This window comes from Lachnellula hyalina (genome assembly GCF_007821495.1).
Source record: "Lachnellula hyalina strain CBS 185.66 chromosome Unknown contig00008, whole genome shotgun sequence".
Taxonomy (NCBI): domain Eukaryota; kingdom Fungi; phylum Ascomycota; class Leotiomycetes; order Helotiales; family Lachnaceae; genus Lachnellula; species Lachnellula hyalina.
In genome coordinates this window covers 263398-287271 of record NW_022157122.1, presented here as the reverse complement: position 1 = coordinate 287271, position 23874 = coordinate 263398, and the positions used below count along the sequence as shown (strand labels likewise).

Sequence of the window (23874 nt, the reverse complement as noted above, 5' to 3'; positions counted from 1 at the left end):
TTGCATGTTGTGGCTGTCTGAACTTCCATCTTGCTCATTTCAGGGTAGACAGTAAAAGATTGTGATGTAATGTCTTAAGTCTTGATTTTTGATCGCTGGGGAGGGAGAGTAAGGAGGGTTCGATGTGGATTTGAGTGAGGGGCTGAGTTTATGGTGGTTGAATGAATGAATGAATAAACATGTGGGCTGGGGAGAATAGAACCAGTCTCGCTTACTTATGACGAGGTTTTGTTGCTATATGTGAGGCGTGATGCATTTTAGTGAGATGGCGTGATGAATAGTTGAGAGTGAGGTTCAGATTGTAGGTTTGACCTAGAGGGCGTAAAGCCAGTCAGTACCTTACGTGCTTCGTTATTATATGTAGCACTTGATTAGCGGGGTATGCCAGTGTGAAGATTACCCTTTTACAAATTCGCATCTCTGGATGGCATTCTATCATCCATTTCCCCAAACTACACGGAGATTCCTCCGCAAACTCCCAACTATTCACTTGAACATATCACATTCATCAACCGCCTCTTCTTCTTCCTCCCTTTCCAATACACTCTCATCAATCCCCAAATCCAACAACTTAATCTTCTGCACCCCATTCTCCCCTCCTTCTCCCCACAACCCCTTCGCAAACTCCGCCGCCCACTGCCTACTTAACATCCTCAAATACTGTTCCTTCCTCCCCTTCCCCTTCCTAATCCCCAACCGAAACCAGTCCCACCCCACCTCCTTCATACTCGTCACCCCTAACCCCTCCAGCCCACACGCCGTAATCCGTTCAAACCACCTGAGATCCGTATACACATTCAGCCCCACCCCATAACTACTAACATTCCTCCGTAAGTGCACGCCCAGCGCCGCAATCTTCTTATCCTCCCACGAGGACGACTCGACCCAGACCCCTGGATTTGCGGTGCGTTTTGCTTGGATGTCCCATTTTGCAAGCACCGCGATGGTGCTGTGCTCGAGCAGGCATACATATTCCCGTACTCCTAGACCCTTGGGGTACTTGGGTGAGCGGATTGACTTCAGGTCCAGCACGGGGTATATCACTAGTTGGCCTGGCCCGTGGAATGTTGTGAGCCCGCCGCGCGAGGTGTCGATTAGCTGGGCGTATTGACGGGGGACACGGGGGTCCGCTGGGTCGGGGAAGAGCGGGGAGCTCAGGTGGGCAAGGTCGCGGGGCTGGAGGTCTGCTTGGGGGGAGCGGCGGCCGAAGGTATAGACGGGGGTTGGGGTGAAGGTAAGGAGGGTTGGTGGGGGCGCGGTGATGGAGGGCGAGGTCGAGGTGGATGTAGATGTGGCTTTGGCGGCAAGGAGGCTGGATGTTAGGTGGGTTTGTAGGGCTTGAGCGGATTTAAAGGGGGTTGTGCCGGGGAGGTGGAGATGCCGGAGGATATTTGGTGGAGTGGTCATTGGTGTTGGCTGGGTGGAAACGAAGAGAGAGGAAGGGAGGAAAAGAGACAAAAATCGCGAGGCTTGAAAGTAGATAGCGAGGCTATGGATAAGCGCGTTTGAGTTGAAAGGTTGCCGTAGATCGATTTAGCCCTTTTATTCGGCGCACGAGGGCGTCCTAAAGCGTAGTAGCCTACTTGAGGCGTCAGAGTTCGCACTTTCATCGCCGGCATGAGAGTACATCATTTGTCAATTACTACTAACAAAGAAATTCCCACCAACAGTGAAAGGATCCTCTGTTAAGTAATCCTCTCTTTACCACCCCATGTGGAGATATTTACCCTGTTGGATAAATTTTTATTTAATCACGAAAAGGTATATGATCACGAGACTGTTGAGGCAGTCCAAGGCAATGTTGGGGCATTCAGAGTGAAGATTGTAGTGGTACCAACCAGCCTGAGGACTGTGAGAGAGCCCCAAGTTGGTTCACAACCCAGTTTGAAAGCCCCTGTTTTCGGATATCCTTTTGTCTCAGAACGGGATTACCTTTTATATTTCATCAATTGCATTGTTGCCAGCCCTCTCAATTCTCCCTGCAATATGCGGCATGTAGTTTACATCCTAATTTTCCTATTCAAAAGCAGAGACAGGGCTTTCAAAATACCTATTTAAAATGTGTCTGGCAACTTCGTTAGCGATGATCCATAGAAGTGAAGGGGGTTGCCCCCGGTCTCTTTTGATAGTCTATTTCATCCAGCGTCATATCCAGTGCTCATTTCTATAAGTCCGTACTTTGAAGACTTCAAACAAAGTAGAAAGGATTTGTTCACACAAGGAATCACTTCATGCGTCACTTGTCTCTGTTTTAATTGTTTTAATTTGTTATTATTTGTATTATGAGCTATCAACTTTGATTCTGCGTTTCTTGAGCTTTCATTCTGGCGCGGATATTCCGACTGCGTTCCGTATGCCTCTCAAACCCTGAAAACAAAAACAAAAGAATGAGAAACACTTACTTATCGCCGTCTCTGTCGGTACTTGCTCCTTTTAACCCCCATCAGTATCCTGGTCGTACGTCGGCGGCCGATTTGAGGAGGGTCTAGTTTTACCGGCTCGAGCCCAACAATTGCCCGACCAAGCCCAGCCAATCCACCAAGGGCTTTCTTGAGCGTGCTTCGGCGTCCAATGGGTTCAGGCTCCGGCTCCGGTTCAGGGTTCTCGACTACGCCAAGCGGCTCCAGCTTTAACACTTCGTCTTCAAGTACCTGTCCTTCCACGGGTTTCAGCGGTTGCACCTGGACTCTATCATTCTGTTCAATGAAACGCCATGAATTACCTGGTAGCAGGGGCAACCTGCGCGCTTTCTGGATCGTGAGTTCGATGAAGAACACTGGCGGAATTTCTCTGTAACTTTCTAGTTTCAGCACTACTCTCGCCTTGATATCCTTCGACTTATCGTGAGCGTAGAACTGGTCTAGGTCCAGTGACACGAAGGTTATCCCTGGCCATGTACGACTAGGAAGCTCTATCCACAGGTAAATTGAGTAGTCTTTTGAGGGGACCGCGCCCTTAGCCTCGTTTCGAAATTCCCTCTCGGGGATTTTCAAGTCAAAGTGTCGATCTCCATCTATATCTTCATGTGGGTTTGGCATTCTGTAGTTCGTTGTATTGAGCAAGAGATGCGTGTCTTGTGCTGGCTTGTTGACGGGGATGATGTCTTCATCGCTGTCAGTGAGTTTGTGATAATCGCGAGAGTTTTGATGGCGAGACATTAGCGGATATTTGGGAGTGTTTATTTCTTGGAAAAATGTTGAATTTAAAAGTTCTGCGTTGAACAAGTCGCTCTTTCACTAAGGTCTTGAATCACTGTACAGTCCCTGTTCGGTAGCCAATGTGTAGAGACCCTGTTTTATCTGTTCCGTGCCATTCGTGATTCACGAATCGTGGATCTTTTGCTGTCACGCGTCGTGTCGCTTGGCTCTGTGGGAGGTTCCTGCATTCCAGGCCTGCAGACACGACTTCGAATCACTCCCTTTTCCGCCCTAATAATTATGATTCACCTAGGTTACCTATTAATCCTGCACTTGAGGCCTGGATTTTCTGTAGTTCATTAGCATATAGTCGCCAGCTATCATAGTCCTAACCCCCTTGACCTTTCTCTTTCTTGGTAGTGTTTCTACTACGCTAATCTCACTTGATAATTAAATCAAGTTTACTACCACCCTAGGAAAATCATACATTTGGCCAAAATTGACGCATGAACAATGGCGTACATGAATGGGTACTAAGTCACAAACTAGGAGATATATAGACTAAGCTCGGTTCATGAATGCCTTGGAATATTTCTTTATAGTTGCCATTGATTTCCGGCCTTAAGACAAAAGCAGAATGCTACTCGTTATTATTGTTCTGTTAAGTTCTGTTTTGAGTGTTCCATCGTCGCTTCATTATCAGAAGACAATGGCTTATTCTGTTTTGTTCATCATTTTAGTCTCTTTGAGGTGGCTAAAGAAATATGAAATTACACGGACTCGATGTGTAAATGACACCGATTACTAAAAAGAGAATATTATACTATAAGGAGCTACTACCCGTAACTCGATTCAAGTCGTATCATAAGCGGCAGCTTCACAAATACCAAATCATTCTTCAAATCATTCTTCATTCCAACCGTCATTTCTGTTTACCCTGTTCTCAACCTGATAGCCAGGCGGTTTAAATATCAGTCGGCAAATTTGCACTTCTTTCCTGCTAATAAGCACTCGGTGAGGCTGTTCTAGAATTGAAGAAAAATGTTAGGACGCTAAATATGCCGTGAATATGCTCTATGTACTCTGGATATTTAGTTATATTGTTTTTTAAATCACTCGGCTCCAAGGCCCGAATATATATTATGCACTTCTAGGCAGAATAAAGTCCTGCTCCCCTGGCCTGCGCTGATCCCCCTCCCCGCTACCCCGCATTTTGGGCTCGCGGCTGAACTTTGGTGCGATCACTACCGGCATGGCAGTACGTTGTTCAAACCTGGGGGTTTTCTTACAGAACTTAGACCTAAAGGTATAATCTAGAATCCAGAGATTTTGTTTCGTTGGCAAGTTTTGTAACGGACAAAATACCAATGTGCCAAGTTTATGGTATGGATTGGATTGGATGGTCTGCCACCGACAAACTAGTTCCGCATAATTAGGCGAAACCTGACAGGGGTAAAGAAGTATCAAGGCTAATGATCTAATAAGAAGTTAATATAAATGAAGCAAGAAAATGACAATTTGTTGATAATATCTCCATTCTGGCAGTGGCGATGGAGAAAGGAAACCTATGGTACGAATTTGGGCACATAAATACCCTGACCTTGCCATCGCTCTTTTCATGAAGTCTGCTTTCTTGTCCATCCTAGCTATCCCTCCTTACTTGTTACTTAAAGAAACTCATTCGCAACAATGTTCCGCCAAACCGCTCTTCTCGCCCTTGCTCTCCTTCCCTTCTCTCTCGCCCAAGTCTCTGAAGACTTCGAAAACGGATGGGACCAAACCGCATGGCCTATCTACGCACCCGACTGTAACTCGGGCGGCGTTGTTACCCTTGACAATACCACCGCCCACAGCGGCACAAACTCTATGAAGGTTGCTGGTGCTGGTGGTTACTGTGGACACATTTTCTTTGGCACGACGAGTATCCCTAGCGGTGACGTTTACGTACGGGCCTATGTGTAAGTCACACTAGGAGAGGCAGAACCAAACTCATTATTTACCTGAAATGCTGACATCCCCTTCCAGCAAGGCCACCACGGCTCTCACCGCCTCCCACGTATCCTTCATCACTATGCCTGACTCAGCCCAAGGCACCAACAAGCACCTCCGCATTGGTGGCCAGAGCGAGATCTTGATGTACAACCGCGAGAGCGACGATGCCACTCTTCCAGACCTCTCGCCAGACGGCATTGCCACCTCCACCGCGCTACCCACCAGCGTCTTTGAATGCTTCGAGTACTACCTAGGGACCGATGGCACCATTGAGACTTGGTTGAACAACAGCACTATTGCTGGTCTGGATAGCGGGCCGGGTATCACCAACGCCAACGACGCAGGATGGACAAGTAGTACCATTATTCCTAATATTACCGCCGTCTACTTTGGATGGGAGTCGTACGGTGGGGACGTCAATACCTTCTGGTATGATGACATTGTCGTTAGCTCAAGCCGTATTGGATGTTGAGGGATAGACGCGTTTTTTGGTGTAAACCTTTTTGTACTATACTTACTTGTATTTTGCCGACCTGGCCACATATTAGTTCAAATAAAGGGAAAGGTACATCAAATTTAGCTCTGAAAAGGTGATTACGAGGAGAGTATTTTTATTCGCGGGATATATTCTCCGAGGGGCATTTGAGCATAAAAGGAGTAGGGCTGGCTGTACCCGAAACGACTTTCTCGGAGGCTTTCGTAGCGCTGGCTAAACCTAGAATATCCATGTTTCGGGTTTCCTGGCTGCCAGGAACGTGGTCGTACCAATAAATAGGACGCAAGGATAACTTAGAACATAAAGGAACTCGTTACTTTATTTGATGTTCATCATCTCAACTCTCTAAGCCACAACCAAGGCGAGAAAATGAAATCAAAGGGCGACAATTATTGGCCAACGAAACATTGCATTCATCCTGAGTCACCTCAACCCGAAGCATAACCAATTTAAAATCGAGTTCGTCTCGTCAAAATGTAAGCCAGGGTATCAAAAATTTAAGGGAGCACTACTCCTTAGAAAATGGAAGGTCAAGAACTTCTACGCAAGGCAGTCACATCGAGAGAGAAATGAAGCTGCCGACCAAACGTCGAAATAGCAATAGGCGGAACAGCCAAGATCTAATTAAAATTCGAGCGTTGTTGTTGTATATTATCAATGCGTGAGCTCTTCCCATCCAGGAGTATTACCGAAGCCCTGAACCACTCTCCAAAAACTCCGATACTCCCAATATATGTCCAGTACTCAAACACGATGAGTACCTCCCCACCCCGAAGGATTACCCTGTTCAGCAGGCCTCGGTTCCATCAAGAACTCCAACCGGTCCTCTCCCGTGACCCAGCCTCTCCGTCTGCCCAAGACCGCGTGTCTAATAGCATCCTTCCAATCATTAAACCACACCTCCTCTTCCTGCACCGCACACCTCCTTCCCGTCTCGCCTCTTGGTACATCTGCATAAGGCCAGATACTTTTGATGACCTCGTATTTCTTTGTGCCCGTAAACACCTTCGTCACACTACTGAAGAAACGGTTCACTTTATCGGGCGAGTGGATGACAACTCGGGAATGCGTGAGGGGGAAAGAGACTGTGCAGTGGCCTCGGTAGGCTGTGCTGTTTATAAGAGAAAGAAGGCGACCTTCTAGGTATGATGTGTCCCAGTTTATTACTGTTCTTTCTAGTACGAATCTGCCTTGTTATTAGTTAAGAACTCTGAATTTAATGAGAGGAAACAGACTGTTTTATAGCACTAGTATCCGCGCAATAACTCCTCGCCCAATTATCCAAATTCCCCAGATCAGGAGCCAAAGTTTCCTTAGTATCCCCTCTGAACCCTGTCTCCCCAGGTCCAATAATCCGCACATAATTCATCTTCCCCTTACGATCCGCATCCGGAACAATCAAGTTCATGGCATTCATTGTGACATCGAAGTCTACAGTGCCGTCTGAACTCTTGCCAACGATCCTGACATGCGGTTTTGGCGGGACGGTAGCAACGGATTGGATGAGGGAGACGAGGGCGTTTGGGTAGGTGGAAAGGCGTGTCTCATAGGATTTTATTTCTGATTTGTCCGCGGAGAGGAGGAATGTTGATGGGGCGTAGAGGCGGTAGTCAAGATGGGGGAGACCCGGGTGGGTTATGTTTTGAGGTGGAGGTGCCCGGGGTGCGGACATTGAAGGGGTCGTGGGCCCTGAATATGGCGGAGGAGTGTTTGAACGGTCATGATCATCGTGAGGTTCTTGATTGGGGATTGAGGTTGATGGGCCCGCGTCTGAGTTTGAGGATCGATGGACTGTGTAGCTGGGTTCGGAGATGCCCTTTCGCGGGATGTTCTGCTCGGCCATGGCGGGGTAACGGTTTTACCTAGTGGGGTTGATATTGGCCTCGAAATGGCTTTTAGTGGCTCAACCGACTTTATTTCTGCAGTTTTGAGATTTCAGACAAACCTTTGAGATGTTTGTCCAAAAGACGCAGCTAAGTGAGAATTGATTCAGCCTCTGAGAGACGGGCAGTCAGTAAGGCTGAATCCTTTTGTACAGGCGTTGTGGCGCAGCATTCGCTCGGTGCCTTGAGGTGTTGCGTACCACTTGGTGTTAGCTACCCATCTTGTACGAGGCACTGAGTAGTGTTATGCCAAGTAGACTGTATATTGTATATCATATGGAGTAATTGAAGAAGATATAAAGGTTGTGGTACGATTTGGAAAAGTTATAGATCTCAAGCGACCGATGAAACCAATCACGTGCGTTTTCGAACACTGGAATAGTTGACTCGAACAATTCATGCATTTGTGGCCTTTGCTCTTGATTGTGACAGCTAATCCACCAACATGGTATCATCTCCAAATGCAGGACCAGCGGGCTCAATAGCAACACCCCGTCCTCGCCCTTCTAACAGCTCTCTCCTGACCTCTGGCCCGATTGAAGAATGTCCCTTTGTTTGTAGAAGATCCAGAAGAGCCTCTCTCTGGTCCTCTGTGATATCATTTCGGTACCTCTGTGCAAAAGCCAATAAACATTGATGCCAAATAACGGGCAATTTGATGCTCTTCGCTCCAGCCCCAGTAACCCCCTCCATTTCTGTGTCGCCCGGTCTAACGCTTGCTGGATCCGTACTTCTAAATCGAAGAAAGTGAAATACCAGTGCATCGATGACTTGGAATGGCAGAGCGTACTTCTTTTCCAGTAAAGCTTTGATGAAGATATTCGTAGCTCCGCCTCCCTCGGTACCCGCCGATGCTTCCTGTGCTGCAATATCGCAAAGTCCTTTTATGGCTGCTGCAGAGTGAAGTACTGGTACCGAGACCCTAACGAGGACTGCTGAGATGATGGTTGCCTCTCTCAATGTACAAGTACCGCTTGCTACCAATGGGAACAAGACTCCCTTAAACCAGGCTGCAGGCTTGTATAAACCCTTCTTCAGCGCGTTGAAAAGATGGACGTTGAGCTTCTTGGTCTCGTGGATATCTTCTCGCACTTTCTCCAAGAGCACCATCTCCATAAACCGTCTAGCAGTAGTTGGCGTGCTCGATACGAATATTTTTGTGGCTTCATAGCAGGCATTTGCGGTCCACTGATCTGGTCTGGTAATTTCGAGAATATCTTCCCAACGAGGAACTGTAGGGAGGATTTTAAATGGTTTCGGCAGCTTCCCTGACTTATATCTCGAAAGAAAGAGTCCCACTCTGCAAGTCAATTAGCAACAGCGTAAAATGGGAAGTGGTGGCAGGGCATACTTAGTATAAACTTCTACAACCTTTGGAGGAATCTCAAATTCTTCATCTATCGGCCCAGGTACTTCTCTTGCTCCTCCTTGCGCTGCTTCATGTGCAGCAATTTTCTCCAATATCAAATCCGCCAAATTCGTCCCGGGCCCCTCTTCTCCATCTTCTGCCCCTCCATCGTCTTCTCCGCCCCAACCTTGCCTCAACAAAGGATCTTCCTGCGTCGGGAAAAATTTATTGAAAGTCGCCAAGTCCGCTGGCGCAAGTTCATCGATATCTACCTCCTCGACTTCCTCGTCAATTCCACCCCACGCCTCATCATCCTCATATGTCTCTTCCTCCTCACCGTCACTCCTCGGTTCGAAGTTGAAGATTGGCTTCGGATTCTTTGCTCGATCAGTCGCTTCCTCTTCGTCCGCCAATTCCTGTCCTAGTCGCAAGATTTTCCTAGAGGCTTTTGAATCGACAAATTGATCCCCCTCCTCTTGATGCCTCGACTTCCGCTTTCCAGGTTTGTTTTTTAAGATTCCCCCGCTTGCTGTGAGGTCTTCCTCGAGAGGATTATGCCGCCGCGAGGCAGATGCTTGAGTCGTAGCTTTCGGCATTGTTTTTGGGTGTGATTTGTCGTACTGTGAGATTGCTTGCGCGGATATTTTGAACTCTAGAAAAAAAGTCCTTTGGTGTGGAGGCGCTAAGATAAGATAGGGCTGCCAAGAGATTGACCCCACTTGTTGAGTCAGGTCAGGTCAGCACTGGATATCAACCAGGTTGCTTTTCCTTCATCCTTCTCTCAAATCCCATTCGTGTGAAAAGCTATTTTCCGTGTCAGGGACAATCCCTTAATATATAATTGCGTTCCGTCTTCTGTATACAATACACGCGTCCTATATCAATATATTTCACCCACTTAGATTCCTAAGATTCCAAGTGACAATTTACAACCGTGGAATTCACCATCATGACCCCTGCGAAGAGTTCTTCCTATCTTATCGTCGGAGGAGGTGTATTTGGTGCCAGTACTGCATACTATCTTTCCAAGTCCCAGCCAGATGCTTCGATTGTTCTGGTTGATAGATCACCATCGTTTCCTTGTTCGCTAGCTGCATCTCATGACTTCAACAAGATTATTCGAGCTGATTATGGAAATCCGTTCTATTGCCAACTAGCGGTCGAGGCGAGAGAGGCATGGAAATCAGATTCGTTATTCAAGCCATTCTACTACGAAAGCGGCATGGTTGTACTTGAAGACACTGGGCTCGGCCGAAGAATTATCAAGAACTATGAGGATCTGAAAGTCAAATCCAACATTAGCATGATTCAACCCAATGAATTGAAGACTTTGTATTCTGGCTTATTTGAGGACACGGATTATCAGGGCGTCGGAGACGTTTTCATAAACCATAACAGTGGTTGGGCAGAAGCCACTCCAGCTCTCCAGGCAGTTATTAGCGCGAGCGTTGAAAATGGAGTCAAGTACGTTCAAGGAGACATTGAGGGTCTCACTTTCAACAAAAGTGGTGATTGTACTGGTGCAAGAACCCAAGATGGGAGAGTGCTGCTAGCAGACAAAGTCATCTTATCCACAGGTGCTGGAACCGCGAAGCTGCTTGCTAAAAGTGCCCCTCGGCGTCAAGAACTTCAATCAGGCGACCGAATCACTGCAGCCGCAGTCGTCACGGCTATTATCAAACTTCCCGAAGAGCAAATGGAGAAATTCGTGCAGTGTCCAGTATTCATCCACGACATTGCTGGTGTTTGCGGTGTGTATTAGCTGTGTTCGTATTCAACTATCGCTAAGAGTTTTGACAGGACAAATTCTTCCTCCAACTCCAGAAGGTCTCTTGAAATTCTGCGTTGACGCTAGTTTCAAAAACACGTCTTGGGACGAGGCATCTGGTCAAATGATTTCTGCTCCTCCTAATTCACCAGATCAAGGCCAGCATACAATTCCAGACAGCCTAAAGGATGAATGCCACCGAGTGGTGAAAGGGATCTTTGGTCAAGTGTTCTCAAACTACGAATTTAGCTCGTTCAGAATCTGCTGGTAAGTTATTGTGTTTTCAACCGACTCTCATTTTATTAACTTAAACACAGGGATGGGATCACACCTAACCAGGACTTCATCATCTCAAGTCACCCGCGATGTCAGAACCTTTACATTGCTACCGGAGGCTCTTTTCACGGTTGGAAGTTCTTGCCTATCATTGGCAAGTACGTGGTTCAAATGTTGAATGGCGAGCTTGACGAAGGCACTGAAAAGCGCTGGGCATGGGATAGAGAGCAAACTGGCAGCGCCCACGAGAAGATTATCCCAAAGCGTGAACTAAGCGACTTGTTGTGAATGAATTCTTGGATAGATGAAAGAGTCTGTGCAACCACGCCCCGAGTTAAAAGTGCGGCTATCGCTCCCTCTTCAAAGCCCGGATATAAAAAGCGTATGCCTCAACGCCGTTGCCGAAGCCGACACATAAGCTCATCATCTCTTTCCCGATTTCAGCCATGCCACTTCATGAAGGCTCTTTCTAGTTCATCGACCGCAAGGAACTCCAAGATTGCCGAAAGGAAAACATTCTTGAGGTGCCAAGGGAGGTCTTCTGAAATAGACGATGAAGATTGAGATTGAACATACACGAATCACGTCTGAATCCCATGTTTACATTCCAGGGAATATATTCCAGATACTTGGACAAAGTCTGATTAAGCAGTGGTCGTGTACGTCACGGTACCCCAAAAACTGACGGGCTGACCGCCCGATATCTTTTGAATTCCCTCCCTTCACACTTCTATTGTTAGCATTTCACTAGAGACTTTGCTCTCTCTCTCTCTCTCTCTCTCTTTAGTTTCCTAACATAGGAGCAGCTCTAAGCATTACCCTTTTCGCAAGATGCTTGTCTTTCACTCCTGAGGTCCTGGCTTTCTGAGTACTGTGGCACACGTGTAAATCCTCGCGCTAAGCGCTTAGAAGGCGTGAATAGTATGGCGTGGATATTGAATTTGCCCAACTTGTCTTTCTGAATCCCCTTCCCCCGTCTTTCGGGGTAGACAGATCCTACAGACAGAATAAATCCTTATCTCGCACGGTTTACCGGGGTACTCGGCCCGCTACCCACTTTGTATTGGACTTGAAGTATCGTGTAAGCAAAGATTGACTTCAGCGACGACGACCTTCCAGCTCCCGAATCACGTCGACAACCTGAGCTTTCTATGGCTTCCAGTAAGGCAGCAGGATGTGAGAGATTCAAGAGGTTGGGAAGGTCAGCATCATCGTCATCGTCATCGTCAGATGAGGAGGAGTTGGAGGAAGATGGGATCTCGATTGGTTGCTGGACTTGTGATTCGGGAGCTGGAGCAAGCTCGTCGTCATGAGATGAAGCTCCTCCCTCTCCCACTTCCTCTTGGCTCTAGCAACTGGCTCTTAACTTCAGCGTCGTGGTCGTGGCCGTGAATCTCAAATATCGTAGGCCTGAAAGCTGTTGGTGGAAGTTCGTAGGATCATGAATGAGAGAAAGAACAAAATGGTATGTAAGCGCGGTGGGTGAGTGAGTGAGTCGAAGAGAAGCTGACTCGGGCCAATTGGCTCTTTCAACATCGCTTGGCTTTTACTCTGCAACTTAAATTATCACTCCTGAATCACCATAAAAATTCTGGAATTGCGAGAGACATGTGCCAATTATAGAGCGGCTGCAAAGAACTATAGGAATTACAATTATAAGTCATGCACGTGACTTTTGCTCCTTTTCCCCAGATCTAAAGCCAATTCGGTATGGAGGATCAATCTACCTATCCAGAGAACAGAATAATATGTTAAAATATTATGCTTTATTATTCTTATATTCAGAATACTTGTACTTGGTACGGAGTACATCGGTTCTCAGCCTTACTATCATCAGCCTTACCTTACTGTGCTACCCCTGTCGCCACTAATGCAGGCCACCCCGCAGTCGCCAGTGGAGTGGCATGACGAACACCCTATTCAAAGTCATATTTCGATTTATAAATCTTGTTCTTACGGTATCTTGGTTTTACGGTAACTATGCATACCTTAAAATACAAAACTATCTCATCTGAACTTCCTCACAGTTCTTATGTAGTCACAAGGCTATTCTCATTCACACCTAAGAACCTGGCCATCAACTCGAAATCTGCCAACTGATTAGGAACACAGCCGAGACCAATGTAGGTAGGTATTCAGGTTACACTGCAGGACTCTCGCTATAGTGTCTGGACAGGAAATCCCCCATAAGAGATACCAAGGCCGTCCTCAATCTCCTCGGGCTGAATCCTCGACAGACAGACATCAGCAATATTACAAACCTCGCAAACCACTTAAACAAACATAGTTTCTCTCATCCCACGTCCCATACATATCCCTCAATACCTTACCTTTCTTGAATATCAATACCCACGCACCTGTCTGCAATGTCAAATAACCACCACCCGGCAAACGGAGCAGCGCTCCCCAATCCTGACGAGCCCTCCATCCTAGCCTCCCTCGCCATAATCAGCCTCACCCTCTGCTGTATCCCGTGCCTCTGCGCAGCCGGCTCCATCGTCGTCCTGCGCAATGCTGTCAGAAAAACAGCACACTACCACCGGCCTAGCACGTTACGCCGTATGGCGCGTGAGCGAGCCGCGGAGGAAAAACGAGTTGAGCGGAACACGGTGAAGCGAGCTGTGCCGAAGAATGTAGCGCCTAGGAAGATGATGACGCGTGGTGGAAGGGGTGTTGATGCTGAAGTAATGGGTCCGAAGATGCAGAGTCACCTGACGATTGGGAGGCCGCTTGATGATGTACAGCCAGATCTAGAGAAGGTGGGTGGGTTTATGGAGGGAGATGATTTGTGTGTGAAGGAGTTGGCTATGCCGGTAGAAGAAAAGGCGACGAATAGACAGGAACAAAGTGTCTTGTTCAAGTTACCATTGGAGATCCGGAGGCAGATTTACAAACAGGTTATTGGGCAGTACAAGATACATATCAGCTTCAACCAGACGTACCGGAAGATGGATCACAAGCGATGCAGACACCTCGGTAGTGTCAATTGCTTCGATAAACATTGCACGATGTATCATAAGCAGAAAGGGGCGAAGGATATATTTGGACAGGTTGATTTACTGGCGCTGTTGAAGAGTTGCCGTATGGTGTATGTTATGTTGCATCCTTTTCTTTCCTCCGTATCTGTTTCTGCTATACTATGTATGCTAACACTCAGAAGATATACCGAGGCGATCGACATTCTATACCAAGAAAACACCTTCACCTTTCCTAAACTCGGAGAAGTATTGAGACTTTCCATGACATTACTCCCTGAACGGATGGCCCTGATCAAAAACCTACAATGGAGGTATGTTCCCCCTCCCTTTTCCCCTTCTTATATATACGATTTCTCAAAACCAACACTAACACCACCCACCACGATCAAGAGTATGCTACTGCAGTCCCACCATCCACACAACAACTCCCTGGCTCGAATGTCACGCCCCAGACAACTGTATCTGCGTATCCTGCATGCCACAGCAAGTATATTCCGAGCTAAAAGTACATTCCCATCTTATCTTTCCCCTCCCTCTTCCTTCCACCACAATAAAACATCAATTTGCATTATATCATACTAACAAAACCCAAGATTCGTCGCTGGATAATCTACTCCTGGATGATGCGGAGTCAGAAAGCCGATTCCGAAGCCCACGCACTAGATCACGTATCTCATGCTACCAGATAGGTTGCATGCTACTGTGCGAGCATCATTTCAGTGTAGATAGATAGGGTAGTCCTATACTTCAGGAGGTATACGACTTCAGAAGATATAGTACAAAGACAGGTGTTTCGGGCTAGCGATTAAAATATGATGGAAATAGGAGTATGAGGAGTTAGGAGGATACTGTGAAGTTTTGAAGCGTATAGGGGCCAAGGGGAAATTTGGAATTTTTTCTGTGTATCAGATACGAACTTGACTTTTGGCGTAGAGAGATGATATCAACAGCTCTCTCTCTCGCATGTGATAATTTACAGCAGATGAAATATTTGAATCTAAAAGTTAAGTAAAGTGAAGTTTCGCGCGCACCGCCCAAGGATTTATTTTTCTTATTATTATTATTATTAAGTCTACCTAGGTAGGGTAGGAAGAAAGCCACCTGTTGAAACCTAACACCTTTCTCCTATCCAAGCAGTCAGTCATCCTCAGCATGACATCCCTATACTCCCCTCCTTCCTTCCTCCCAATCACAACCCCCCAATCACCCCCAACAGCACATCAACCGCCCACCTAAGCGTGTCCTTCACGCCCTGCACCTCCATCCCCCTAACTCTTACCCCCTCCCTCTTCCCCTCCAAATCCCCCTCCCCAATCCCATCCCCACCTATCAACCACCCAGCCTCCCTCTCATAATTCCCCCACGCCACTTCCTCAAAATACCCCCTGGCCTTCCACATCTGCCCCGGAACCCTCAACCCCCCACCCCCTCCCTCAGCATCAGCATCAACATACGGCAACCTGGCAAATCTTCTCCGCATAACCTTTTCCTTGGACGTCGGAAGGAAGAGCTTGATATCTAGCAGCTGCATTAACCTCTGCCTCTGCGCCGCAAGCTCAAGACCAGGCTCAAGTGAGCTAGTACTGCTACTGATCTGCATCTTGCTATCGGGACTGGTGCCAGGTTGTGTATGTTGAAGGGCCGGTACAAACAGCAAAAAGCCCTCCACAAAGCAGAATTTCCTTTTCCTTATCCCTTCCCCCGCATGCTGCTCGACCAACGCGCGCAACTCGTTAATCAGCACCGCGTGCCGCGTTCTCAACTGCTGCGGCTCGTCTTCGTTCCCCTTGATCTTCGCACCTCTTCCCTTCCCCTTCCCCTTTCCCTGCAAACTCCCCTCCCCGTCCATCTTGGTAGCCTCAACGTCCCCCACCAACCCCGCGAAGTCAATCGCAGCCGCACAATCTGTATCCGGGCCACTTACCCTCCACCTCCCTCCTCCCTCTCCCTCTCCCTCTCCTTCTCCCAATACCCCACTATTATCATCGAGTTCGCTATAGCTATACAACCCCAACCTATCCTCCCCCTTCCTCGCACTACGCTGCACAAAGGGCTCCGAGGAGATGTAGGATGAGTGCGGGACGGTGGGTTTAGGGAGGAAATAATCGTCCTGGGTAATTATCGGGGATTCGCCATCACCACCGCCGTCGCCATCGTTGGATAAAGGTAAAGAGGTAAGAGGCCGGAAATAATCATCCTGGTTAATGATACTCGATGCGCTAGCACTACTGGAGTTGGAGTTGCTTGCAAAGATAACGGAGAGTAGGAAAGCGAGTGTGCTTTTTCCTGCGGATGAGGGGCCGGAAATTCCTATTGTGATTACTTTTTCTTCTTCCTTTTCCTTGAAGTTGAATTTGGAGTTGGAGTTGGAGTTGAGAGGAGAGGTAGGAGTGGGCTGTGCCATCGTGGATGTTATTCGTCCGTCCGTCCGTGTTTGTTTCTGGATCAGTCGGCGTATTGCTTGTTAGGCAATGCTGAATGAAGTACGCTTGACAAGTAGGGGGTATTGAATAGCTGATTGTAGATTTGCAGGGTAATATGTAGTTGGAAAAGACGTAGGAAGAGACTGGACACGGCTGAGAATTTATACTCTCCCAGATATATGAAAGCGTGAATGTTCCAGGAAGAACAATACAATCACACAAACTTGTGAATGAGATTCCAGGGAAGAGGCAATCACACGCTTTGAACTTGTGGATGAGCTTCCAGGAAAGAGACAATCACACACTTTGAACTTGTGGATGAGATATAATATTGGAATTCGAAAGAGAATGTATGCAAGGGACTTCACATATATCGTAAAAGAGATTTGATATAAACTTGTATTCAGAAACTGATGCTGAAAATCACTATTTAACATTTTGCTTGCTTGTTTGTGACTGACTGCTCGAACTAGCTCCCACGTTGAAAATCAAATTTCCCTCCAATGTTGAAGAAACCCCACGAAACGCCCCAACTGAAATCAAGACCAAATTAAGCAGCGGCGGCAATAGCAGATTGAGCCTGAGTCAAGTTCTCAGCTGGCTGAGCAGGCTGAACACCCACTCGCTCCTTGGAGAGGATATCAACAAGAAGAGGAGATGGGCGGTTGTCTTTGCCGGCACCAGCAGGGTAGACGGCCTGGTTCGCCTTGTAGCGCTGGACGTTCTCGATGTACATGTCGAAGAGATAGGAGGAGTCCATTGGGCCGCCCTTGGCTTCAGGGTGGAATTGCGTGGAAAAGATTGGGCGGGTCTTGTGGATCATGCCTGTAAATGTTAGAATATGCATTTACAGATGGAAGGGGGACATACCCTCGTTAGAGCCATCGTTCAGGTTGACGAAGTACTCCTTGAACTCTGAAGGCAGAGTTGAGGTGTCAACGGCATAACCGTGGTTCTGACTAGTGATGTGGCATTGGCCGGTTGTCAAGTCTAGAGCTGGAATGTTGTGGGCACGGTTTCCGTACTTGAGCTTGATGGTTCGGGCACCGGCTGCGAGAGCGAGCAATTGGTGACCAAGACAGATACCGAAAACTGGGACTTGGGAAGACTCCATCAATCGGGTCAAGTGGTAGACGGTCTCTTGGCAATGAGTTGGGTCACCTGGTCCATTGGAAATGAAAACACCGTCGAAGTGATGTGCGACCTTGTGGATTGGGTAATCGTATGGGAAGACAGTGGCACTTGCACCACGGCTGACCAAGCTCCTCAAGATGTTCTCTTTCACACCACAATCGATGACCGCAACGTGCATATCTCCATGCGCGGAGCTAACGTGAAACGGAGCCTTGGTGCTGACTTTCTTCACCAAGTTGATTTGCTCGGGATCGACGAAAGCTTCATCCTGATCGGCATCGTATTCCTCTCCAATGGTGATTCGGGCCAATGAAGAACCCTCCTCTCGCAAGTACGTGACAATAGCACGGGTATCTACACCAGAGATAGCAGGGACGCCCTCTCGTGCACACCAAGATGCCAAACTCTCAACGGCGGTCCAATGACTGTATTTCTCTGCATAGTCGGCAACGACAACACCCACGCACTGGATGTTGGGGGACTCGAAGTATTTCAAAAGACCAGCGTCGTCTCGGGCAGAGGAAGGGACGCCATAGTTGCCGATGAGCGGTTGGGTGAAAACGAGGATTTGTCCACGATATGAAGGATCGGTCATAGATTCGGGATATCCAACGAGGGAAGTCGTGAAGACAGCCTCGCCAGAGATGTTGGACTTGGCGCCAAAAGACTTTCCGTGAAAGACTGGTCCATCCTAGACGTAAAATATCAGCCAAAATTATTACTACCCCACTGCAGTGTGTCATACCCTAATCGTGAACGTAGCTCGGTCGTGGGAGATAGGAGTAGCCCTGGGACGGGTAGCTGGCATAGCACGGCCAGTGCTGCCCTCGACGGTGGCTAGGAATCGGTGCTGCTGGGCAATCCGGGAGTGGATGCTACCTACGGCTTTAAAAGCCCCAGGCTTTGCGAATCGAGCAAACATATTGTGTAGTATTACGATGTAGTAATTGTAGGAGGTGGTATGGTTATTGGATAGCTATTTTCAGTTCACTGAAGCTTTCCAGATGTGATCTGTAGGGTTTTGTGGTTAGTCCATTGTTCCTGGCGGTGTGGGATTCGGATGAGCTAGGATGGAGGGTTCTGACCTGAGATATAATCCTATTGGGTGTTAGCAGATGATTTCCATTGTGACTTTGAAGAGCCAAGTATCTTGAAGGAGAGAAGGAGAGAGGAAAGGCAATTGGGACGTCGGGAGCTTGAAGGATGTGCCCTAGTTGTGACGTTGGGAGATCACCACCACAGATAAGGAATCCCATGAGTCAAGCAATGGCAAACAACAAAACACATCATAACGTACCTGGGACGTGAAGACTGAAGGCGCCCACTCATACGCGCGACTGTTTCTTCTGAATTTTATTGTAGGAGGGTGAAGCTGTTGAAATGGTATGGGTTGGGTGGAAAGGCGGGTTGCGTTGGGGTGGTTTAGTTTTGTGAGCGATGTAATAAGTGAGCAGAGTGGGTGGAGTTTTCTTGCTGAGTCTCCGTTGTTGAAAGCGGTGCAGGCTCGAGCGAATCAGAGGTGTGATATTATCCTGCTGCGGCTGCTGATTGGCTGAAAGGGAGTGGCGGGGTGGAAACTTTGTGAAAGAAAAAATATTAGTCCCGAGACTCAAAGGGTACCAGAATTACAATAAGACGTGCTCTAATTGTTACTATCCTTACATCCTTACATCCTCACAAGCCGACGTAGAGTATGGAGGGAATCTGCGTAGAATGGCCAAATGACAGGAGTCCGATTGCGCATTAGAGCAAATGTAGTTAGCACAGAGAATAACTGTTACCAGTAACACCAGTCTAATGTGCAAAGACTGTTCTGCAGCAAATTTTCATGCTGGTGACAATCAGCTTTTGCATGCTCCGTACGAGGCGAAAGGTACTCCACTGCATCATAGTGGGGTAAAATGAGGAAGAGTTTCTAAGCTCGGTGTATTAATATTGAGGCCAAATCCTTCATTCATATATAACAGCTGGTCATGGGATTGGGACTCGAGGTTCTAAAGTTATGAAGCTCTTTGAAAGTTTGCTAGTTAAGTTAAGGGTGTTATATATGGCTTATATATAAGCTTTAATTGGGAAGAAAACAACTGGAACGCATAAAAAGCTTCTGAAAGTCCTAGGCGAGTTCAGATATTATTTCACTTATAGTTTTTCTTTTGATAGGTCTATATACACACGTTCTTATCGCCGACCCTATTGCTGTCCTATTCGCTAGGCTTATAAGTATGATTGGAAGCCATCTATATCGCACCCAATTCCTTCAACTTGGCAACCATCCCATCAACATCCTCAACCTTTCCACCTCCCTGTCTTGGCGGTGGTTCTACAAAATCATATTAGCACTTGTCCCATGTGAACCCACCTTCCAACTCTACTTACCGATAACCTTCAGCGTCTTCAACCTCTTCCCTAAATCCACTCCCAACTCCTCCGCCGTAATCTTCTCAATCTTCTTCTTCTTCGCCTTCATAATATTCGGCAAACTAGCATATCTCGGCTCATTCAACCTCAAATCAGCCGTAACCACCATTGGCAAATTACTCCTCGTCGTCTCCGAACCCCCATCCACCTCCTTCTCAACAACAACCCCCTTCCCATCCCCGTCAAAACTAACTTTACTCGCCTGCGTAGCCTGCGCCCACCCCAGCAACCCCGCCAGCATCTGCCCCGTCTGCCCCGCATCATCATCGATACTCTGCTTGCCCAGCACCACCAGGTCAACCTTCTCCTTCTCCACCACTGCCCTCAGCAGTTTCGCGATGCTCAGAGGTTCAATCTCATCGCCGTCTTTCGTCTCGACGTGGATGCTGCGGTCGGCGCCCATGGCCATAGCCGTGCGCAGGATATCTGCCGACTTGGGAGGGCCGCATGTGAAGGCGATGATGTCGGAGACGCCGTGCGGGTAAGATTTCTTCTCGCGGATGCGCACAGATTCTTCGATTGAGAGTTCGTCAAAGGGGTTCATGCTGTGCTTTACGCCGCCGTTTCGACGGCCGTTTGGGCTTTGTTGACGCGGGGTTTGACCTATAAATCATGCCGTGTTAGATTATTGGGAGAAATTGGGGCATTGATGAGAAGCTTGCCGCATAGTCAATTACCCGCTTCACGGGGACGAGGATCCGAAGGGCGGACATGGTTGTGGGATGAGAGGGAGAACGTCGTGAGAACACTGTCCTGTGAAGGCTCAAGAAGCTTGAAAGTCGAGCATCAGCTCCCATGCGTTCTACTTGGGCCGAGGCCGAGCTTAGCCGACTTCCCCCACTCTTTCAGGAGTGGGGGCAAACAATACTCCGTACACTTTTCCGATATTTCCCTATTACTTGGTAGATACTTTACGGAGTAGTCTTATTGTTTATTTTCTACCGTAATCATTTGCATTCCAAAATCCAATCACAATATTAATATAGTCATCAAACATCTAGTATATTCATACAATCCTCGATCAACTCCCCATACCATTAGCTATCGGCTTCGGCTTCGTCACCGTAACCGTAGTTGTATTCTTATCCCCACCATCATACATTCTCTTCGCATTAGGATCCTGCCCATCCGTAGCAAACTGGATACTCTCCTCCCTATCAATCTCAAATTCCTTCGTCTCCCACACCTCCAGCTTTGGCACTTTCATAGCCTCTGCCGTCGTCCTGACAATATACTCCTCGCTTTCACTCCTCACATACCCTTCCCTATCCCACCAGCTCTTATCTTTCTTCCCATCTGCATTTTTCACTGTTTCGTCGACTGTTTGCACATCCTTTGTAAGCATAGTACCTCCTCGGTGGGAAGTCAGAGGGAAGGACTTCGAGCGCGAGCGCGAATTGTTGGAAGAGAGCATAAATGAGCGGAGGTTGAAGAGCCGGCGTATGAGGGCCCAGCACATAGGCATGTTGGCTACGTAAATGGCAGTGGATGCTTCGCGGATGTACCAGAATGTCCACAGCGGGGAGAAGGGGTGGGCGAAGGAGTAGTATTTGTTTAGGACAGCGCAGAGGATCTAGAGTTGGATGGTTAGAACAGGTAGTTTTAGGCGCGTTGCAGAAAGGAGGGGTACTTACAACAAAGATTCCGAGGCTGAAGAGGGCGCATAGGATGAGTTTTCTAGGAGCTGGTTAGCTTTGAGGTGCAATGAGAGCGGGAGATGGGGGAACACGTACTTGGTGCGAGGCAGCTTGGAGTTTATGAGGAGCGGGAGGGGAATACAGAGCATCATAACGTCAGATGAGATGTTAAACACGGCATTGACTATTAGATGGTGCGTGGCGGCTGAGCATTGCGTGTTGGCAACGGGTACGGCCCAATATTGAGGGAACGGACGACACCACTACATAGCACGAAAATCAGAACTATTCATTCTATAAGTTGGGAGAGGGACGAAATCTTTGGTTGTATGCAGGTGAACAAGAGCAACCGAAAAAGTCTTGTGGGGTAAGTGGGGAATAGATATCCTTACCACGCCAAAATATAGAATCTCCATAATGACCCAGTTTACAACCACATAAATACCAACGACTTTCACAGCCCATCGTTGTTTTAACCCAAATGTGAGATTTCTGTACATCAGCAGCAGACAAATCTTGCAGCCCCATATAGTCATAATCATCGATTGCTCCACGATCAGGACGTATTTGGACCCGCGAATCCTCAATGTGATCGACTCTGGAGTCAAACTATCCGAGTCGGACGGCAGAATTAAGTTGGTGTCCAAATGCGCAACGATGTTCATACAAATTATGAGACAGGTGTAGAAGCCCTGCGAGTTCATTAGACACAGCAGTAAGACGCGGAAAGAATTACACATACAAACACAACCATCATCACGTAGTCCTCCGTTTGGAACCTCTTGAAAGACCCCAGGTGAAGCCATCTCGAAACACTGTCATAATAATCAGTACTCCGAGTGTTATGATCAGTTGAGAGTATTGTGAAGCTTACTATCTGGCTATCACAATCAATACCGCAACGGCATACCAAGTCCACGACTCCGCCAGTAGAGACAACATCGCAGAATCAGACTAATAGCCTTAAAAAAATGGGAATCATGGAATAGCGGAAAACAAAACATAATATCCTGGAGTAGGGCAATGCACCTTTGATATGCAAACGTAAGAAGAACGAAGACGGGTAGAAATATGGAGAAATCATCCCGAAATGGAGAATAATACCTACCTAGACCCTAGTAGCAGCCCGTCGACCACACATGCCACTATTTTCATGCGATGCAGTGGTGATCAAGCTCATTCGATGAGGCTTTATCTGCGGGGAAGTGTAGTCGTCAGGCAAGGATCTGTGCTAAACTGGTGGCTGAAATCAACAAATAGTGTAAAAGCATACAGGCGAAAAAGCCCCCTTATTTCGACGTATGTTCTGCGGTTCGGGTCTGTGGGCACATAGGGACCTAAAAAGGCCCAGGCACACAGTGTCACAAACACGGGAGCCCTAAGCCCCTATCTTGAACTTGACCGTGCCTTGCTTCGGTTTCAATCATTCAATGGCGTTGACACGGGTGGGCGAAATATGACCTTCCTAACTTGAAGAGTGTTTACCCTTAAATGGTTCGTTCATTGTCGGGCGTATGAGATGCGGCTGATCGGCATCTTTAGCTTCTTCTTCACGTGCATGATCTGGCTCTAGAAGTTTTGAGGAACATTGGTTGAATTTGGTTCACTAAGGCGGATTGTCCGATAGAACTAATCCATTATCCCAAACCCTTTTGCTCTATCGGACGGAAATTATCAACGCCGTACCGAGTATCTTGAGATTTGGAGGCGTTCTGTTACCCTGCAATATGGGGGGCTTTGGGAGAGGCAGGGCTAGTCACTAACCTAACCTTATTGAACTGAAGATACCCCTGAATTTGTTGGTAGTCGATGTATTTATTCGACTTGGGCTTGGAAGTAATAGCCGGTCTCCTCCTTAGCTCGCTAAGTCGGCTCGCTAAGGAGGAGACGGCTATTAATTAAGATAAGAATGATGCGATGTGAAGGCTGAAGTCTCAGGTACGTTCCAACTTGAAAACCTTCCCTGACAAAATACAAGCATAAGACCCGGTAGTACGGTAATGTATACTCGCACTCTAGACACTAGAATCTCCCTTCTCAAACCTGGGCTTGTAAAGAGAGAGTACTTACTCGGTAGATGTATAATAAAACAAGTCCTAAACAGGTTGCAAACGCTCTCTGAAAAGACTAAAATACTACTGTACCGTCCTTGGGTCCTTGGCCCTTTGACGGTATTCTGCACGTAAGACGGTACGAATACGTTGGTAAGAGATAGGGTAGCGCTGACTGAGCCTGACTCGTACCTGATCTATCCGTACGGAGTATTGATCTATTCGATCGTCGATCGTACAGTACAGTAGCGTAGAAGCCCCACGTGGCCTGGGGGGGGGGGGGGGTAGGGGTGTACTCCGTACGGAGTACTTCGTACTAATACTCGCACAGTG

General features: G+C 47.6%; 8 protein-coding genes across 8 annotated transcripts; 2 read left to right on the top strand and 6 right to left on the bottom strand.

Annotated features, from left to right (window-relative positions):
* Positions 1-486: 486 nt before the first annotated feature.
* Positions 487-1407, bottom strand: LHYA1_G001607 (putative octanoyltransferase; the record flags this gene model as incomplete). The annotated part of the gene is made up of 1 exon (XM_031146587.1): positions 487-1407. One exon carries the CDS (start codon positions 1405-1407, stop codon positions 487-489), a length of 921 nt encoding a protein of 306 aa, XP_031009088.1.
* Positions 1408-4826: 3419 nt separating this feature from the next.
* On the top strand, positions 4827-5601 carry LHYA1_G001606 (uncharacterized protein; the record flags this gene model as incomplete). The annotated part of the gene is made up of 2 exons (XM_031146586.1): positions 4827-5095; positions 5163-5601. The coding sequence occupies 2 exons, from the start codon at positions 4827-4829 to the stop codon at positions 5599-5601; spliced, it is 708 nt and encodes a 235-aa protein (XP_031009089.1).
* Positions 5602-6369: 768 nt separating this feature from the next.
* LHYA1_G001605 (uncharacterized protein) lies at positions 6370-7468 on the bottom strand (the record flags this gene model as incomplete). The annotated part of the gene is made up of 2 exons (XM_031146585.1): positions 6370-6736; positions 6861-7468. The coding sequence occupies 2 exons, from the start codon at positions 7466-7468 to the stop codon at positions 6370-6372; spliced, it is 975 nt and encodes a 324-aa protein (XP_031009086.1).
* A 472-nt stretch (positions 7469-7940) lies between these two features.
* Positions 7941-9452, bottom strand: LHYA1_G001604 (Uncharacterized protein; the record flags this gene model as incomplete). The annotated part of the gene is made up of 2 exons (XM_031146584.1): positions 7941-8808; positions 8860-9452. 2 exons carry the CDS (start codon positions 9450-9452, stop codon positions 7941-7943), a joined length of 1461 nt encoding a protein of 486 aa, XP_031009087.1.
* Positions 9453-9805: 353 nt separating this feature from the next.
* Positions 9806-11188, top strand: fap1_1 (L-pipecolate oxidase; the record flags this gene model as incomplete). The annotated part of the gene is made up of 3 exons (XM_031146583.1): positions 9806-10607; positions 10657-10891; positions 10942-11188. 3 exons carry the CDS (start codon positions 9806-9808, stop codon positions 11186-11188), a joined length of 1284 nt encoding a protein of 427 aa, XP_031009084.1.
* A 5663-nt stretch (positions 11189-16851) lies between these two features.
* On the bottom strand, positions 16852-18357 carry CPA1 (Carbamoyl-phosphate synthase arginine-specific small chain; the record flags this gene model as incomplete). The annotated part of the gene is made up of 3 exons (XM_031146582.1): positions 16852-17126; positions 17172-18126; positions 18181-18357. The coding sequence occupies 3 exons, from the start codon at positions 18355-18357 to the stop codon at positions 16852-16854; spliced, it is 1407 nt and encodes a 468-aa protein (XP_031009085.1).
* Positions 18358-19672: 1315 nt separating this feature from the next.
* Etfb (Electron transfer flavoprotein subunit beta) lies at positions 19673-20624 on the bottom strand (the record flags this gene model as incomplete). The annotated part of the gene is made up of 3 exons (XM_031146581.1): positions 19673-19755; positions 19812-20456; positions 20531-20624. Coding segments are annotated over 3 exons (822 nt in total), but the record flags the coding sequence as incomplete, so codon positions are not given.
* Positions 20625-20874: 250 nt separating this feature from the next.
* On the bottom strand, positions 20875-22432 carry LHYA1_G001600 (uncharacterized protein; the record flags this gene model as incomplete). Its single annotated transcript, XM_031146580.1, has 6 exons — positions 20875-21426; positions 21488-21530; positions 21587-21753; positions 21883-22182; positions 22233-22305; positions 22365-22432. The coding sequence occupies 6 exons, from the start codon at positions 22430-22432 to the stop codon at positions 20875-20877; spliced, it is 1203 nt and encodes a 400-aa protein (XP_031009083.1).
* Positions 22433-23874: the final 1442 nt, after the last annotated feature.